Below are 19,375 nucleotides of genomic sequence, written 5' to 3'. Positions count from 1 at the left end.
TATACATGGCTCAAGCCAATATTAGCCACTCTTGCTTTTATGAGTGAATTTGTCTACATTTTAGAAAAATTGTAAAGTTTGAATTTAATTAGGCAGTACAAAGTGTAGGTGATTGTGGGTGATGTTAATCAAAACACTCTTGAATAATAGTTTTGTTTTGTAATTTTCCAGCATAACTAACTGGCGAGAGTGACAGAATCTACTACAGAGGTGGTGATATGTGAAAAGAAATACATTTGTTTATACACCGTGGCCTTTGATGATGCACTAGTCAAAGAGAAAAAATCAGGAAGCTGGCTGTTTTGCATGTTTGGAAAAAAAAATGCTAAAATGATTTACATGTAATTTTATAGTCACAGCAGCGATAGTTCCATTCAAGAAAGAGAGTTGGTTTTTCCCCCTGGAGTCTGTGTTAAAACTTGGCCAGGTCAGTGACCAAATGATACTAGCACTGTGCTACTGGAACAGACCTTTGTGATAATTTAAACAAATTGGTATTGCATGTTTCTCTCACCCTCTCTCCCCTCAAATATTAAAAAAAAAAAATCCAATGTCGCTACTATGAAGTTAAATATGCTAAAGCTTGTAATTACATTTAGATTAATGGGGTTTTGTGTGTGCACGGGCAAGATATGTTCATGCTTATATGGTATGAATAGAAAGTGTTTGTTTGTACAAATGTTACTCTTTCCACTTTCAATGTATATATTATAGAAAACAGTGGCACTTACCACACTGAAAAAAACTGCATAAACAAAGCCTTGCCTTTTTTAATGATTACCCAAGTTCCCCCTACTCCCGCATTCTATTATAGTCTCCTTGTGTATATAGTAGTTGTGTGGTGTGCTTCCATTACTGATATTTTAGTCTGATGTTTTTTGTGCCTCTTGTTGTAGTCTTGATTAAATATTACTCAACCCAAGTCAAATTCAGCACTGCGGTTGTTGGGCACAATACCCATTGATTTCATTGTTAAAGGTACCCTTAATGTTCATATGATATAGTCTGTAGTACTGAAACCAGTCAAGGGTTTCTTCTTTGCAGGCTGACGTTTAAGAACCTCTTGATGCTGTCAGAAAATGGAGAATAATCAAAGTTAGCAGCAAATCTGCATTTTAAATCTGCCTCCTTATTACCAAGAATATATGCATAAAAATGAGCTATGTTAGTTCATGGGATCCTGCTACTGACTTTGTGATATTGTCATTATATCATAAACAGAAGACTCTTTCAAACAGGGAATAAGTAAATTCAGCTTCTGAGCGTACAAGTTTTACATATAAAAATTTATTAAAATCTATTTAGAATCATTTCTTCATGTCTTGTGTAGTCTGTGAGGCCTTGCTAACAGCTATACTTTGAGGGTTCACCCACTGTAACTAGTAAGAAAGCAGTGTTCTCCTTTAACGCATTTTTGTGACTATAGAGAGCCAGGGCCATATTCCAGTTTGATATAGAGACCATGGAATTAACTTGAGGGGTAGGAGGGAAGACAGACGAATCCTACAGCCTACACTCACGTGCATAGGCCCCATGTGAGGACTGTAGGATTGAGCACCTCAGCTAACCCACTACACCCTTACAGAAGTCAATGGGATATTCATATGTGTAAATGTTAGGGAGTATAAGTTTGTATTTGCTTTGTAAGGATCTAATCCATATTGCTTTAATTTTTTAAAGGTGTATGGTTTGGGAATGTGATATAGCATCAGGGTATTCATAGAGAGTTGAAATCCATATATATTAGTCCTTTGGTTAAGCCTCCCCCATTAATCAAAATAGTCCAGGTAAGATGTGGGAGACAGTATGGATCATTAATAAGAGGCAATCCAGGGACTTCCCTAACATTTATGCATGGGACTCCTCATCTACACCACTCTAGTTACTGATATCCTCTAGTAGTTTATAGCAGCTCCACGAAGTAGCAGGCTTTGAAATTCTGTTTTGCCTTACTCTTAATATAACTTTATAATCAACTGTAAGCAAACTGGAATTTAGCAGCCGCTATTGTGGTGAAGTCAAATTCCTTTAATAAAATATTACCAAACAAATTCAGTACCCAGTACTTGTCTATTAATCATACTGCTGTATGCAAAGGCTCTGCTTTGGATTACTCTTGGGCACCAGTTAAAAGTGGGTTAGTTAATTTCTTAAAGTCACTTCACACTACTTTCCCTCCAGTAAAAACCAAAGGGAGGGAGGGGTGTGTGTGTGTGTGTGTGTTTAAAAACCATTTTCTCGTGATTTGGCATTTTGGATATCTGCAATCTTTACCCAAGTGGTGTTATTTATGAACATAACTTTGTAAATATTGCACTATTTTACTTAAAATAAAACCATGTTAAGCTGTTTGAGAGTCTTTATTCCTGCCACAATTGATTACTGCTGTAACTGCTCTTTAAAGGCATAATTTCAGGGATTGTTAGCCACTGTGATGGAAAAGCAGGCCATGTAAATTGTGAAAAACACTGGTTAGGGTATATTGGAATTACTTAACTTGATTCAACAAACCTATTTTGTATTGAAATCATCATAACTGGAAAGTTAGCAGCACTTTTATTTTAACAAATACTAATGTCTGAGCATTTAATACCACAGTCTCGTGTCCTTTAAACAGAGCAAAATATTTAGCAAGGAAGTCTTAAGCCGTTCCCAGGTAAGCAATTTAATTATCTTGTAGCCACACAGACTTTCACTGCAGAATTAATAGTGTAAACTGGCCTGACCTCTGCAGTGTTGGGAACTCAGTGGCAAAGCTTTGAAGATCTGAAAGTACCTGGTGCTGAGTGCTCACAGCTATCATTAAAGTCATACTGTGCTGCATACAATATTGAAATTGAGAGGTGAGCACAATCATTTGGACATTATTGGGCCTCTCCCCCATCATCCTGATTAGAGCCAAAGGTATGCATTTCTCAAAACAATCTGTGACCAGAGTCACAGGGGCCCACACTGAGGTTATTCAGTTTGGGCAAACTGCAAAGAATGGGGCAGACAGTTGGCAAAGCTGCTTCCACAATACCTTACTGGTTACACAGAAGCCAAAACCCAGTTTCCTTAAAAGCAACCCAGCCTTTGGGTTCCCTCCCAGACAGTCAAGTAAATAAGACTTCACAATCTTCATAAACTAGATTGAAGCTCTTCTCTCACCAGAGAAACAGCCCAGTGGTATGGAAAGTAGCAGTCATTTAACTGCATCCAGCAACAGGAAGATGATGGCTCATACCTATATACTGCGAAAATTTTAGGTCGTAAATTGTAACTGAAATTTATCCAGGACAGAAAGCTCTTAGCTGAATTTTCCGAGGCTTTAACATGATGGTAGTCAGCTCTGAGGACTTTAGTACTAGTTTCATGCCATTTTTAAATCTTCGCTGTCATTACTCAAACATCTTTTCTCAAGCTTTCCTGGCTATTTCAAATTTCTCGATCCCTCCTCTCCTCCGTGTTCCTTACTTGCTTCAATCCAAACTGCCTATTTTTCCTTGCAACTTTCCTCTGAAGCATCCTAAACCAAGGATACCAGCCTAGATAAACAGTTGGTGTATGCTGACATGGCAGTTTTGATATCTGAGAGGAAGGAAGGTCGTCTACTGTCGTTAAAGGATTGAATGAAGTGGGATTTGGGAGAGCTGGATTCAGTTACCCCATCTGCCATGTGATTCATGTGCTGTCTGGGGTAATCTTTCTGATGAGATTCTTCATCTCCAGGGTGGGTGACAACCCTTCCCTACCTCACAGGATATCTGAGAGGATAAAATTGGAATTTGTGAAGTGTTACATTCCATGGGCATGAAGGCCGTATGTACAGCAGGACTTAGTCTTGGTTCATGTACTGTTCCACCTGCTCGCTGAATTCTATAAGCCAAGGTCAGGAGAAGCAAAGGTTCAACCATCCTGGTTAGTGCTGGACTAGGCAAATTCAGTACTTTCAGAAATGACTATCTATTCCCATTTGACTGGTTGCAGGGGATCAGTGTAATCTGGAAAAGGTCTCATTTCCCCTTTAGGTATCTTATAGAAGGAAATAGTAAAACATCTCCATTTAAAAGATCCATCTGGTATATACTGCTTACCCCCACTAAATCCCACTGCAGGTTTTGAGTTCATGTCTTTGCCTGTTTTCTTAGCTGCATTTTTTCTTTATTTACTTACAGTGGTTCTCCAGAAACACGAAAGAACAGAGGCAATATTTTCCAAACTGTTATATACGGTCAGTTTAATTGATCTCAGTTTAGCATGAACAAAATCTCAAGACTAAATTCACTCTTCAGTTACATGCATTTGACCCCCTTTGAAGGCATTGGGAGTTACACATACAGAACCAATGGCACAATTTGGCCTCCACTGAAGACTGCTTTTACTGTATAGGGAAGCCCAATTTTTCTTTCTGTTGTTTGTTAAATTTACTCAAGACGAAAGCAGCAGCAAAAGTACACTCTGGTAATTCATCATGTCCCCATACAAAAATCAGCTGTTCAAAGAGACCTATTAAGGTGTTTCCTTTATCTCGTCAGGATGCCGGTACAAGGTTGAGCATAACGATGAGCAGGAGTTGAATCAAAACTAAAGATGCTGTTCGTCATCCATGATTTCTTGAGCTGCACAGAAAGGAGAGAATTCAGCCATTTAAAAGATGATCCAAAATACATGGTGAACTCCTTTCAAACATTTACTGTCAGGTTTATGCATCTACCTCTGTGAGTTAATGAGAATATAAAAACAGGTAAAGGAAGATTCTATCTGGCATGAATGGCAAATGAGGGTATAATCACATTTGTCTGCCTTTGGCTATGCACACACAGCTCTGGCTGTAGTCAATGGAAGCTGAACCCTTCTTGTTTGAGGATGGAGTTTGAGGGATTTGTTTGCCAAAGGGTCAATTAAATCCTTCCAAAACATGCTGAATTTAAGCATTAAAGTAGACCTAGCAATAAATGCAAATGCTGCGTCAGTAACTTGAACGGTGGGTGAACACCCCGCTTTGGGGAGGCTACCCCACCGGCTCTGCCTGTTCTGCCTGAGGCCACGCCCATCAGAGCCCTGAGCCTGCCCCACTCCCACAGCTGGAGGAACTCCCCACACTGGCCCAAACCACCCTGGCTGCTGGCAGGACTGAGTTCCAGCTGAGCCCCCGCCCGCTTCAGGGGAGAGGAGCAGTGGGGTGGGAAATGGGTGGGACCATAGCTTGGCCTTTGATACCAACTGACCATAGTCAGCACAACAGTGAAACACCTTAGAGGCTTTCTTCAGGCTAGAATGAGTTATTGGTAGTAATAAAATGGAAAGTTTGCATCAAATGCTTTCAGGTTTCACAGCAATAAGAACCTTAGTGTTGTCCTAAAAATGTATCTTGGAATTTGATGCAAGGCCAGAGATTTCACAAGCATTTTTTTTGAATGATGTTGAAACAACTGAGCAGGATAAGACCTAGAACTATATTTGAATATAGCTGTTATCCACAGCCCCTTTTTCCCTTCCTTCCCACCAGTTCCCAAAGCTGGGAATAGTTGGTTATGGAGTGAATTAGTTGGTGTTGTGGTTACAAGAAGATGAGAATAGAGTAGCTGTGGAGAGATTCCACTCAGCCATCCTTGTTTTTAATAACAACTTGGCCCATCAATAGATGTTAGGTGACTAAACCCTGATGAGGATCTGGACCAGAGTTATTTAGGTGCATTTGCAATTTTTACCCAAAATAGTCTTGTTTGGGGCCAGTGAGACAGCTCCAGGGACCTGTGTGCCTTCTTTCCCTGTATTGCCAGTGTCCCCTCAGTCTGGCATCAGCCATCTACATGCAACTTAAACTTTCATTACCAACGTCACCCACAAGCATTTCCTGGCCCTCGTTCTCTTCACTAATCTAATTGCCCAATCTATCTACTCTGCTGCCCAGGGCTGACCACTTCCTCCACCTTAAACTACCTTGGTTCTGTGTTGTCCTGGTTCCTACACAATCTCTAATGTTCCTAGAAGACGGAGTACATTAAGAAAAAATTGAGTGGTAATTGGCAAAAAGGGAATAAACAGCGTACCCTAAGTTCTGAGCTATTAATCTAATCTTGGTACAACAATGAAGGGCTGGTACACTACATCAAGGAGTCAATAGCTTTTAGTAACACATTGAGTGGGAAAGAAACTAACCACAGCAACAGTAAGCAAATTATGGTTGAAGAAATATTATGGGCCATAATTGTGCCCATCACAGTACCAAACAGAGGGGAAAATGGTCCCTGCCCTGAAGGTGCTTCGTGTCTACCCTAACGAGGAGCATTTGTGATGCAGTTAAATGTTATCACGTGTATGAGATAACGACTGCTGGATGACCTCCAGGAGTTAATAATGCAAGTGAAAAAGGCAGGAGGAAAGTTGTAAAGAAGAAAAAATTAGGTCAATCAACTCACTGTAATAAGAAAGTTTGAGACAGAAGACACCTCTCTGCTATTTACCTGAAATAATAAGACACTTTTCCAACCCCGCATACTTGAGTCAATTAATCAAAGACTAAATTGTGCTCTTGGTTCTATTGGTCTCTATCCAGAGTAAATCCATTGAAACTTATGAATGATGTGACAAGCTATTCACCAGTGTAACAGCAGAATCTGGCCCCAGGAGTGTAATGAAGAGAATACATTGGACAAAAAACAGAATCTCACAGTGTTTTGCTGGAAAGCCCAAAAAAAAGAGTTATGGAAACTGAAATTGTCCTAGACTGCATATTTTCTGGGTAAAGATGGATTTTCCATGTGCTTTTGAGACAGCTGTTAAGGGGTAATATATTTCACCATTAATGGACTGTGGGCCTGATTCACCACTTTATCATTCCAGTTTTACACTGGTATAACTCCATTTATTTCACTGAAGATACATCAGCATAAAACAGTGGTGATGCAAGCCTCTTAGTTACAGTGAGAAAAACCTTAATCTTAGTTTACATTAAAGCTTTGTACTTGAGAACCACAATTTCACCATAATATGAGCATTCTTACCCTTTAGAAGGGTCTATCCCTTCCAACTACAGACTAGGGGTGGGCTTTTTGGAAACACCTATGTGATTTAGGAGGACAAATCTCATTCCCTTTGTGGAACTAGTGCTCCTAAACCACTTTTTAGTAGAGCAATATACTGAGGGTGAAAGTCAGCCTTATGCAGAGGGTAAACACAAGGTCTGGGCATCAGTTGAATCCCACTGTAGGCCTATACTGAGGATTTGAGTGGTAAATAAACCTATGCACAGAGGTGAATTACGCCCCAAAATTGCAAGATATGAAAGTTGAATAATAGGCAGATAATAGCAGACCTGGGAGCCTCTCACTAAGATGTTGCCTGATCCCAAGAAGAATTTTTGGTATTTTGTTCTAGAAGATATTGCTCTTTATGAATGAACTACAGAAGCAGGGACGTGTTCCCAGTGTTACTAAATATTTACTTACTCTCTTCTGTGCCCATTAATCGCTGGCTGGATTTTTATGCCACAGATGTATGTGGCACGCCGTTATGAGCATTTCTTTAACTGTTCAGTATAAGAACAGATAGTTTGCTGTACACAAGTGATGAATCAGAGTTTGATTCTGATCTCATGCTAGTAAAAGTCAACTGAAGAGAAGAGCAATTCTGCTGAAGTGAGAGAATTAGAGCTCGTTTACTCGAACATTGAGTTTTGAGGCAGACTGGGGTGTGACTTCACCCTGTACTATCACCTCTGCACGCCAACTGTCCTCGTTGACCTTGCTGATGTTCACTAACTTCATTAGAGCGCTTTGTTCTAGTCCTCTTTTAAATGAGATTAGATCAAAGCACATTATGAACTAAATGTCCATGTAGACAAGCTCTCAGTTTGTTGGCCCAGCTTTTCAAAGGCACCTAAAGACACAGATTAGTGTGATTTTCAAAAGCATCCAGGGCATTTTTGGTGCCTAAATACTTTTAAAAATCTGGCCTATTAATTCTTACCTCTGGTGTTTTAGAAGTAAATCTTCTAATGTGGCACTACAGAAGTCTCTTAAAAATACAGGACCAGACTCACCAGTTTATGCTGGCTATTTTGTGATGCTTCAGTCGCCAAAAGCAATAATAAAACTGGCTTATCCAGCTAGTTAAAATGGGTAGAGGCTGCGTTATATCACTGAAGCAGCACAAAATAGCTGGAACGTTCCAATGAATCTGGTCCCCAATCTTATCATGTCTTCCATAAACACTACACTGACCTCTCTAGAAGTTCACTAAAACCCATTCTCCTAAAGTAGTATGGTAGTGGCCAGCGTAAAATAAGGTAGGAGCACAGGAAATGTGTACTTTTTCCATGGCAACAAGGACAGCCTGCATACCTCACGGCACCATGATAATTTTCATGTGCACTCACCGCACTTTATGGTAACTACCATCATACCTAGAAATGTAGCTTTATTAGATTTTCAAAATTACATTTAAAAGAAAACTTAACTCTTTGAAATTTATTTCCACTACATCATGCTGATCGTGAGGAGCTGTTCGAAGGGATTACCTGACAAGACCTGGAACAACATCTGGTTGGAGTCAGTCTCAAGAATCATAGAAGCTAGAGATGCAAAAGACCTATTAAAGATATCCAGTCCATATCCCTGATCATCTCCAAGGGAAGTGGTAGAAACCCAATCACTTCAGACATTTTGAAGGATATTGGAAAATACCTTGTAGGAACATTGCTAGACTATGTCATAGCCTAATGCCTCTCTCTGTCAGGAAGCCTTCTTGCTGTTTAGTCTACATTTTCCCTTTCTTAATTTTCCTCCATTATTCCTATTCATACCCTCGTACACTGCCCTAAATAACTCCTCTGCAGTCTTGGTTTTATAGTCTTCAGCTAACTATATGCTGAGTGTTCTGATGTTCCCCACTGGCACTTTTCCACTACTCATTATTTAGCCAAGCTGGGAAGTACAGCTTCAGAAATATTGATTAATGCATCTCAAATTATTACAGTGTGCACAATCATCATAAATTTCAGTGCTTTTGATTTAATCACATCCATTTCCCTTCCAGTAACATTTGTAGCAGGTGCATGAATGGGCTTAAGAAATTGGCAAAGACACTGTCTATACAAATGCAAACATTGCTCATATTAGGCATTTCAGCATCCATCAGCATTTTTGGAATACAATAAGCACACTGGTAGGACAAAGAAGCAACGAATAAAGAATGCAGACTGTGTACAGAAATGTTCTTCAATCCAAGTGTCCAAAAGATACAAGTCAGTATGTGGGAAAGGTTTAGGAGTTTTTAATAAGTAAATTGGCCTGGGCCAATTGACATATATAGGCAAGGGCGGCTCCAGGCCCCAGCACACCATGTACATGCTTGGGGCGGCAAACTGCAGGGAGCGCTCTGTCAGCGCTGCGAGGACGGCAGGCAGGCTGCCTTCGGCGGGTGGGTGCGGAGGGTGCGCTGGTCCCACAGCTTCGGCAGACCTCCCGCAGCAGCACACCTTCCACAGGCAAGCTCCCTAAGGCAGCCTGCCTACCGTGCTTGGGGCGGCAAAATGCCTAGGGCCGCCCCTGTGTATAGAATTCCTTCTGAGTCATTGCCTTCAAATACATATATTTTAAATCAGAAGAATGGAGTTAATGAAAGTGAAAAGGCAGCATGGGAAGCTTTGGAAGAGTGACCAACTTTTTTAAAAAAGAAATCTTTAGCCATGATAGAGAGCCCAGGGACAGAAAAAGAGCCGTACAGGGGCATACCATAGGAGATGGAACACATGCAAAGATCTGCATGGCACAAATGGAAAGGTGTCTGCTTAATGGTTACATAAGCACAAACAAATGAGTAAGAAAGCAAAGTTAAGAAGATCTCCTTCAACATGAGGAGCTAAAGTGACAATGGAAAATAAGACAGATGGTCCTGTATGATGTTCATCTCCTCTAAAGAGGTGTTTTCTCTAGTTCTGAAGAGTTAGGGCCTGATCGAGTGAGGTGCTGCACATCTCCTGGGGCTTGTCCAGCATCTTCATCTCCCTCAACTAGGCCTCAATAGACGAATTTACTTAAATATGCACCTAACTTTAGGCATGGGAATAGTTTAATTTACTTCATTGGGATTATCACATCTTTAAAGTTAAGCATGAAGGGCTTTGATAGATCAGAACCAGAGTGCTCAGCACACTGCAGGACTGAGTCCTAGAACTGCACTGGATGAACAAATTGTCACCTGAAATTACACAACCATCTGCAAAGAGAAATCACAAACTGACAGATGAAAACTGAGCATCAAAGATTTAGTGCAAGATGTTAATACAAACACTGGAATAGTAAAGTAAAATTGATGAACTTACATGGCTTTGTAGACTTCTTCAGAACAACATATGATATTAGCATCAGCAGTAGCATCATACTAGGTATGATAAAAACCCGTAGGTATGGACTTGACATTTCAGAATTTGCTGTGATAGAAAACATTATTTTACTAAAGCATTCTTTTAGGACAGCAAAATTTCTTTTTTTTTTCTTTTTTAAGAAAAATATCTCTTGCGAATATAGAAGAGAAGTACATGCAGACAAGTGGAACATTTACTTCGAGCAATCAAATTATTGCTGTATTTATTTTAACCAAACTATAAATAATTGAATTTATGAATTTAAGTGTTCATTATTTTTCCACGTAACTTCTCCTGATTAACAAGTGCTGAGCATCTATGCTCCATTCCATAAAGCTGAGCCACTTTTACCTCTAATCAATCAACATTTCAGCGACTATATAAGCTCCAAATAAGAACTGTCCTTGTACTTCTCTTTTTGTCTTAGTAGATTATTGAAATCTCCCAAAGTAAAAAAATCTTCAGCTCATTAAGGAGATCGGTGCTCACAGCCATGACTTCAGTTCCTCAAACCTTCATGTATTCAAGTAACTTCACACTGTTCTGCAATTTCACCTAGCATTTCAAAAAAGACACCAGTGCTGTGTGGGAAATGAGTCCTGCATGGAATATGCTGCTGTAGAGCAGTACAAAACATTAATTTATAACTCTTTCCCTTTGCAATGTCTATTTTGGGAAAGATTTTACAAGGCACAAGGTGCAGGTAAGCACCCAGCTCCACTGACTTTCAAAATCTCCCCTAACTTGGTATGTTCTTGGGGCAGAGTCCTGTCTGGCTCTATGTCTATACAATACCGATTACACTGAATAAATAAAAATAAGTAATAGTCTTTCTGTATCTCTGAGCCGTTCTGCACTGTGTACTGCTCCATATTCTCAGTCAGAATTCCCAACAGAAAAGACCCAATGGTGATCTGAACCAGCCTTTAAAACAAGGTACTGAAGCCAAAATATCAAAATGTTCAGCTTGTTTTATATCATATTTTTTATCTTACACCCATATTTCCTATTGGACACAGGTGACCGTAGTGAGTAGATTGTACCACCTAAGAAGGTTATAATACACAGTACACATTTATCTTGATCAGATTGAGTCAGGGTGAGGTTTTTCAGTTATTTGTTGCAAGGCAGAGCACCATAATGTGGAAATATCTTTCAATACGTGTGCCTTGGCGCTATTACTCCATCTCTGTGAGCTCTCCCAACTTCAGCACACTCAGAGCAAACGATGAAAATAAAGGGCTTATTTCACTGTGTACAAATTAATGCTAATACCTGTTTCCTAACACAAATACAGATGAACATCTTGAATGGCTAGTGCTACTAAACAACTTGAAAATGCACAGTACCCATTTACCTTGCTCAGACTGGGTCAGGGTGAGGTTTTTCACAACAGGCATTTTCAGTGTAGAGTGATTCACTTGGCAGGAAAACTGAGTAAATTCATTCCAGTCATGTTTGGAAACAACAAGGTTACTTATATAGGAATAAGACCCATTGCTATTGTGGAACAGAGAGTCATTCCTTGTTGAGTTAGTGAGCAACTGGCTGCCCTTACTCCAGGAGAGCTGGATGTCCCCAGGATAGAAGTCCCAAGCACTGCAAGTTAATGTGGTCTCCTTGTCAATGGGTGAAGAAGAGGCCAAAGAAACCTCAACCACTGGAAGAGCTGAAAAAGAGGGAAGAAAGCTAGTCACTGCTCGCTGTAACTCTTTACCTGCACAATGCCCCATAGGTGAAATTGGGACATTTCAGGATAGCCCAGGGCTGGTTCACATAAATCAGGGGGTCCCCGTGAAGCCATTCAGCTGGGGTTCCAGTGGCATGGCTCAAGGGTCAGAGCGCTGCAACCTCTTCCTCCTCAACAGTCCTGAACTGCTCTGCCCATACCAGCGAGAGCGGCTCAGTCCCAGGGTGGGAGTGGGGGAAATAGGTCTTGTGCACAGAACTGGTGTCTTGTTTATGAGGAGCACCAGGGAACGAGGTGTTACCTGTTAAACAGAAGCTGAGGGAGACTTTGATGCACCCCCACAAGGACTAAAAGTTTATTAGAAAATGTTTAAAAATAAACGATACAGAGAGTTTGAAAAGTCAGTTATTGATCATCGGGGGTAGCATGCAGAGTATAGGGGGATGCTAGTAGTTTGGTATTGAACGGCACATAGCATATACAGTCTGCCATGTTCCCAATGCGGGGTGTACGGTGGGTGAGATCAAGATACAGGCAAGAAGCAGTGGGGGTACATCGCTCATACATACAGGTTACAGACGGTCATGGGTAAAGATAAGCGGGCTGGGTAACGGGGATAAGATGACCTTTACATGGTGGAGTTCGGTTCGGTGGGTTCAGGGGATAAAGTCCAGCAGGGGAGATCCACAAGTTTCCTCCCCCTCGTGGGTTCACAGAGTCACACCAGCTCACACTCGGTATTGGCGGTGGCCAGTGATGTGCTCTGTGTAAATGTCTCTAGACCATCGAATAGTGTCCGAGACCATTAGGCGTCTCATGAGCCGCGCGTAGCGACAGCCCACCCCACAGGTGCGAAGTACGCGTTCATTACAGGGGTCCCAGGCACCCATGGCCCCAACGATCAGAGCGTCGGTGTAGACCTCGTAGCCTTTTGTCCGCAGGTCGTCCGCCAAGGAAGCGTATTTCTCAAGTTTGCGGGCTCGGGCTTCACGGAAAGCCGAGGTCCTGTTCTCGAACAGGATCGTCACATCGACGAGGATGATCTTTTTCCGGTCCTTGTCCATGACGACGATGTCCGGGCGCAGTGGGCTGTCGGTGTCGGGGATGGTGCTGTTGACAGCGATCTCTCCCAGGTGCGGGGCAATGGCCTTCACTAGGCGGTCCTGGAGGGCATTGTGGCGCAGCTGCCAGGCTCTGGCATGGGGCCTGCAGCTGCACAGGACCTGGGGCAGGGTCTCCATGGCGTACCCACACTTCCTGCAGCACTTGTCCGGGTTCCCGTTGCGGATGGCTCCATTGAGCGGGACGCAGTTCAGTCGGGCATGGGGTATGAAGCGCCAGTCGGCGAATCGGGTGAAGCTGCCTGCAGGGAGGAAGTGGTTGCTAGAATCCCACTTGCTGGTGACCTCGAAGGCCTTGCCCTGGTCCTGTTTTTTCCTCAGGGTGTCCACATAGAGCGCGTGGACGGCAGCCTTCAGGGACTTCTCCAGCAAGCCTCTAGCTCCGGGGCTGACGATGATGTTGCCCTCTGTCTCGATCCGCGGTACCAGGACTCCCAGCTCCCGCTGTTCCTCGCTCCACACCCAGCAGCAGCCCAGTCGCTTTCCCAGTCGGTGCGGGGTGTTGCGGGCGCGGGTCCACAGCGAGGCCATGTCACCCCTGTCCCAGGCGAATTCGCCATCCAGGGAACCGCTCAGGAAGGTGGCTACATCTTGGTCGGAAGGAGCTCTGCCTATTCGCTTCGCGGTGGCAGCGCCCAGGGCGGTCGTTGCCACATTTTTTACCATGGCGTCCGGGCCATCTCAGTAACCATACTGGCTCAGATTGTCACTACAGAGCTAAGTCATCACAAAGTAGCCCACACTCTACAGCAGTGAACGTCACACAAGCATTTCAACCTGTCCTTCCACCCGCATATCAGAGCACTGCAGCGTTTAGGATATTTGGAACACAGGGAACTCCCGGCTCACCTGACACTGTGAGGGAAATGTTAGACTGGCTTTGTGTTCTCACAGGAGGGGGAAGTGTCTTGTCCAAGGTGCAGCTGTAAATACCAGAATCTTTGACAGAGACTCTCTGCATAACAACATAAAACCCTTTTGTCTGCTTATCGTATTCTAGGATTATATGCTCTGTGCAATTTCTGCTCCAAATGGTGAAATTTTTAATCTGTATGTAACACAGCTCAGCAGAGCTGCTATTTCTTCTCAGAGTTATAGCGAACCCTTCCGTTTCTTTGATGTTCTGCGCACAGACTGCTTTCACCGTTTCACCCTGTAATGCTGAGACCATCTTTGAACTCAGTGTAATGGATGTGATTTGGATCATTGACTCTAAATGGGAAAGGAAAACGGAGCAGATGAGTTACACAATTGTTGTTCGCTATTATCATCATGACTGTTATTCATTATTTGTATCACACTAGCAACCAGAGGAGAGTGGACAAACTTTTTGGCCCGAGGGCACATCTAGGTATGAAAATTGTATGGCGGGCCATGAATGCTTACAAAATAGGGGGCTGGAGTGTGGGAGGGGGTGAGGGCTCCATCTGGGGATATGGGCTGTGGGGTAGGGCCAAAAATGAGTTCAGGGTGCAGGAGGGCTCCAGGTTGATGGGGGCTGTGGCTCTGGCTGGGAGTGGGGATGAGAGGTTGGGGCTGCATGAGGGAGCTTCAGGCTGTGACCAAGGGATTCAGAGGGTGGGAGGGGGATCAGAGCTTGGGCAGGAGGTTGGGTGCAGGAGGCAGTCAGGGGTGCAAACTCCGAGCGACACTTACCTCAAGCAGCTTCCAGAAGCAGAGGAATGTCCCCCCTCTGGCTTCTATGCAGAGGAGCAGCCATGTGGCTCTGAGCGCTGCCCCATCCACAGGCGCCATGATTCCAGGCCAATGGGAGCTGCGGGGGTGGCGCTTGGGGCAGGGGCAGTGTGTGTGGAGCCCCCTGGCTGCCCCTATGCATAGGAGCCAGAGGCGGGACATGCCACTGCTTCCGGGAGCCGCATGGAGCCACAGCACATGCAGAACAGGGCAATCCCCCAAATCCGCTCCCTGTCTGGAGTGCCGGAGCCAGGCAAGCCCCGGACCCTGCTCCCTGATGGGAGCTCAAGGGTCAGATTAAAACATCTGGAGGACCAGATGTGGCCCCTGGGCCGTAGCTTACCCACACCTGATCTAGAGTCTTCAGTCAATATCAGGACCCTGCTGTGGTAAGCACAGTACAAACATATAGTAAGAGAGACTCTCTGCCCCAAACAGCTCACTGTCTAAATAGATCTTACCCTTCAAGTAGAGAACTCAGACAAATGACAGACAGGCAAGAGGAGGAGGAACCTTCCCAAGATACGTATCTTGTTAGTTACATTTGCTGTGTAGTTCTCTGAAATAGTCCTCTACCGCATCCCTCAGTCCAGGTTCCTCAGCCAACAATCTCCACCAGTACGGACCCAATGTGTCTCTTCCACCCTACTCACCTCACAAAAATAGTTATGTAAATGTGTGTGCTGGAGGGGAAGAGAAAAGGAGGAACCAGTCTGATGGTATATTAGTGAAAGCCATTCTGCTAGTCTTGATGGTAGCTCTGCCCAGTCACCAATACGCCTGTGGAGGGGGAAGTAGGTAGACACCTACCTCTGCTCTGGGCTATCCCTGGGTCAGGAGAAGTAAGATTACTGTGGCATTGTCCTGGCAGAGCTTAGTTCTTACATTCACATCCTACCTAAAACTACGTGAGCCTAGGCCCAATGTGGTTTGCATGACCAATCCCCTGATGAAGGATGAGAGGCTCGTTAAGTCTAGTTCACTGAGGGGAGAAAGCACATGAGGAAACTATTCTGTGACAATGCGCGAGCACTGAGAAGGAAGAGGTACTCCTGTCTCCAGGGCCGGCTCCTGCTTTTTGGCCGCCCCAAGCTGTGAAGAGGAAGAAAGAAAAAGCCGCGATCAGCAGCACTCTGCTCTACCGTGCTGCTTCATTCTTCGGCGGCAGGTCCTTCCCTCTGAGAGAGACTGAAGGACCTGCCGCTGAATTGCCGCCAAAGACCTGGACATGCCGCCTCTTTCCATTGGCCACCCCAAGCACCTGCTTCCTGCGCTGGTGCCTGGAGCCAGCCCTACCTGTCTCAGGATTGACCACTCTACTTCATTTGAATTGCTACAAATGACGCAGATGCTGTGATGACTTGCAGGCCTGACCACCGACTTTTGTGAGAAAACAAGCGGAAAGGAAATCTCTGGGTGACTGAAGAATTTATTAATTAAATTCTTTTAAGCAGTGAAATCCAGTTTTGCTGTTGGGAAGCAGGGGTTCACACACACACACACACACACACACTTTGGAACTGGCCCCCAAATCAGGGATAAAGGAAGTCAGGGCCATTTGTACAAGGACCTTTTGCTGGGTGTGGGCCCTCAGCATTATCTCCTCCTACTGCTTCCTAGCAGAGCAACTCCAAGTTTCAGTTTTTGTGTTTTCTGTGTAGTTCCAAGCATACCTGTGGTCACCATCAAATAACATATAATGATAACTCAAATGAAGTGATCAGCAATTTTTAAGATTATAAAAAGGATTGAACCTTCTGTCAGTCAAATAATTAAGAAAAGCAAGAGTGGAGCATGTTACCAACTCTCCTGATATTTGGGGCTTTAAAAAAAAAAAAAAAAAAAAGCCACCCACCAATGGCTGGAAGCAAGAGATTTCATGAGACTTTCAGCTTTCTTTTTTTTAAAAAAAAAAAATGACTTCTAGCTCTCATGGCTTTGGAGAAAAACCTGAAAAAGTGCACCTTAATGGCTCAGAAACCAGAAGGCAAAAAAACAAACAAACAAAAAATTACAAAATGTATTGTTTTTTTAAAAAAATCCTGCATTTTTAAGCTAGTCCCATGACTCTTTGGTGTTTGACCTGTGATGTTTGAAAGCTTGTGGTTGGCAATATTGAGAGTTACAATTTTGTCATGATTTTAATAGGCAAAATCACTTCCTCTATATCACATCTTGTCTTTTCCTGCCTGCAAAATGCAGTGCTAACTGACTTCTGTTTATTAAGATAAGCTGGAGTGTAATGTACTATTTAAACTTTTGTCTGTTTATCTACCATAAAATCTGACCTTATCTAGATGCATGTACTCATACTGTGTAGCATTAAATATGCTCTCTTCAGAGAAAGGCTATTGCTTGCACTCATTCCCAAGGGATGTAAAGCAGAGTGTAAGAAACTGGCAGTTGCTGATCTGAAATAAAAAGTGTTGGAACTGCAGTGTTGTCAACTCTTACAATTTTATCAGAAGTCTCATAGTATTTGAGATATCTTCCTAAAGGCTCATCTCCTGGAGTCATGTGATTATATGAGATTCTTGGTTTTTATTTAAAAAAAAAAAGTTTCTTTGCACAAGGTTGTGGAGAAACACTTGAAAATAGGACCCCTAAAAGCTAGTAGGCTGGCTAATAGCAGAAGACAAATAAAAAGATACAAATGTTATTTTTAAAATCTCATGATTTTGGGTGGTGGCTTGACTCGTGCTTTTTGAATACTTGTGGTTGGAATTGTGGGTTTAATTTCAAGTCAGAGGAGGGAAATCAGGGAAAGTGAGAATTAGATGATAAAGGGAAAATGTTTGGATGTCACATTAGTGTGTTCATAGGCTTAACTGCCCAACAGATTAAAATGCAACTAAGTAGAGATGGGCCACAACAAGAACTTTTCACCTGAACTCTCCTGAGGCTTTAGATGATGTAGAATATGGATCTAAATCTCACCTGGTGTGAGATTTCTTTTTTGCAAAGCCAAAATACAGTCTCAGTGCTCATCTCTACCTAGAAGACATTTGAAGAGATCTGCAAAAAGGATGCTTATCAAATTTTGAGGAAGTGTTTTATAATTTGTGTCCTTCCCCCTCCATGTGGATTTGACTGTGTGTAGGAAGACTGACTTGAGTACTCACGCAGATGGTAGTGGTGAGGGGGGAAGGGGGGAAGAGCTCACTAGGAAGTTTGATGGAGTGGGGCAGGTAGGGTGCCGACCTGGGATGGCCTAATGAGTAGTATTTCCCAAGGACGTACCTGTGCCCAGGTCAGTCTTTTGTGTTCTGTAACAGCACAGAAAACACATGGTCCCTACAGGCCTATCTGCAAGGCTCACAAAAACAGAGACAAAACACTCTCTTTGTTAAATTGATATGGACATTGGGTCTGGCCCTGAAAACAAGGACTTTTCCCATTTCCAGGAACATAGGGTCATGCTGCCCCAAGGAGCAGGCTGGTGCGAATTACAATTCAATTAATCTTGGCAATATTCTTATAAGAGTGAGAACCTCTCTTCCTTGAGGAGACCATTTTCTTGAATGAGCTGAAGCAAGTAGACAGTTGCCCAGCCCCCCAAGTCATGTACATGGATTGTAGCTGCTTGTCAGTTCTAAAGCAGATAAGCTCATAAAAAAGCAATATAGAACTTATTTTACTGTTGTTCATACTAGGGTCCCCTGCTTTTCTTTGTGGTTAATTACCTCTCAATGAGTTTAGCTATGCTTTGTTTTGATGAATTACTATGGAAGTGAATTTGGAATGAATTGCTTGAGCCAAAGCATTTTGCTCTTATGCTACTGTTTCCTGAAAAACACAACCAAATAAACCCACGGTAAAAAGAACAGTGCATTTGATTCAATTGCTTTCAAGAAGGTACTCAAAAATAATTTTCTTCAAAATTGCTGTGTCCTTTTAACCCAGCTTGCTTAAAATAACAGTTTAAGATAGGCTGTTCCAACAAAAACTCAAGAACCTTTGCATACCCCCCAATTCTCCTTCCATTTGACTCTAGTTCCCTCTCCAGATTCACATTTCTACCTTTCTTGAATTCACAGGTGTTGTGTCTTTTGTTCTTTACACACAAAAATAATATGAAGAAACCACACAGGCTCAGTTGGGTGATAAATAACCATGCTTATGAACTACATGCAGACATGAAAGGACCAGCTACCTACATACTGCTGCTATGACTGATTTCTGGTGGCTGCTAGAACATAGAACACAGTGAGTACCACTAGAGCGCTGGGCTCACAAACTATTTGAAGGGACACTACCCTATATAAGCAAAACTGCTAATCAGACTGTAGGTTAGGGCCTCAGGAGTACATGCACCTAGTGCAGTGGATGGATGTATTTTTATTAAGATGAAATTCATTAATTAAGCTGAAGAAATTCAATTTCTGTACACTAAAGAGAAATGCACTGGAATAAACACAGTGTATTTACCTGATATCCAAAGCAAGTACATGAAGCATATCATTTCTTTGTTGTGAAACTGCATTGCCAGGGCCTGCTTCTATAAAACAGACACACAGT

General features: G+C 42.8%; 2 protein-coding genes across 7 annotated transcripts in view; one reads left to right on the top strand and one right to left on the bottom strand.

Moving 5' to 3' along the window:
- The window catches only part of CD47 (CD47 molecule), a 47,836-nt gene extending 45,621 nt beyond the window's left edge, over positions 1-2,215 (top strand). For all 5 annotated transcript variants that reach the window (XM_050961035.1, XM_050961044.1, XM_050961013.1 and 2 more), the window contains one exon: positions 172-2,215. In XM_050961035.1, coding sequence (XP_050816992.1) covers positions 172-176 — 5 coding nt within the window. In that variant the 3' untranslated portion in view covers positions 177-2,215. The remainder of the gene's footprint in view (positions 1-171) is intronic.
- Positions 1-19,375, bottom strand: part of HHLA2 (HERV-H LTR-associating 2) — a 790,111-nt gene that overhangs the window by 137,107 nt on the left and 633,629 nt on the right. The window lies entirely within an intron of this gene.

This window comes from Gopherus flavomarginatus, chromosome 1 (genome assembly GCF_025201925.1).
Source record: "Gopherus flavomarginatus isolate rGopFla2 chromosome 1, rGopFla2.mat.asm, whole genome shotgun sequence".
In the NCBI taxonomy this organism is placed as follows: Eukaryota; Metazoa; Chordata; order Testudines; family Testudinidae; genus Gopherus; species Gopherus flavomarginatus.
This window is presented reverse-complemented; position numbering and strand designations above follow the sequence as displayed.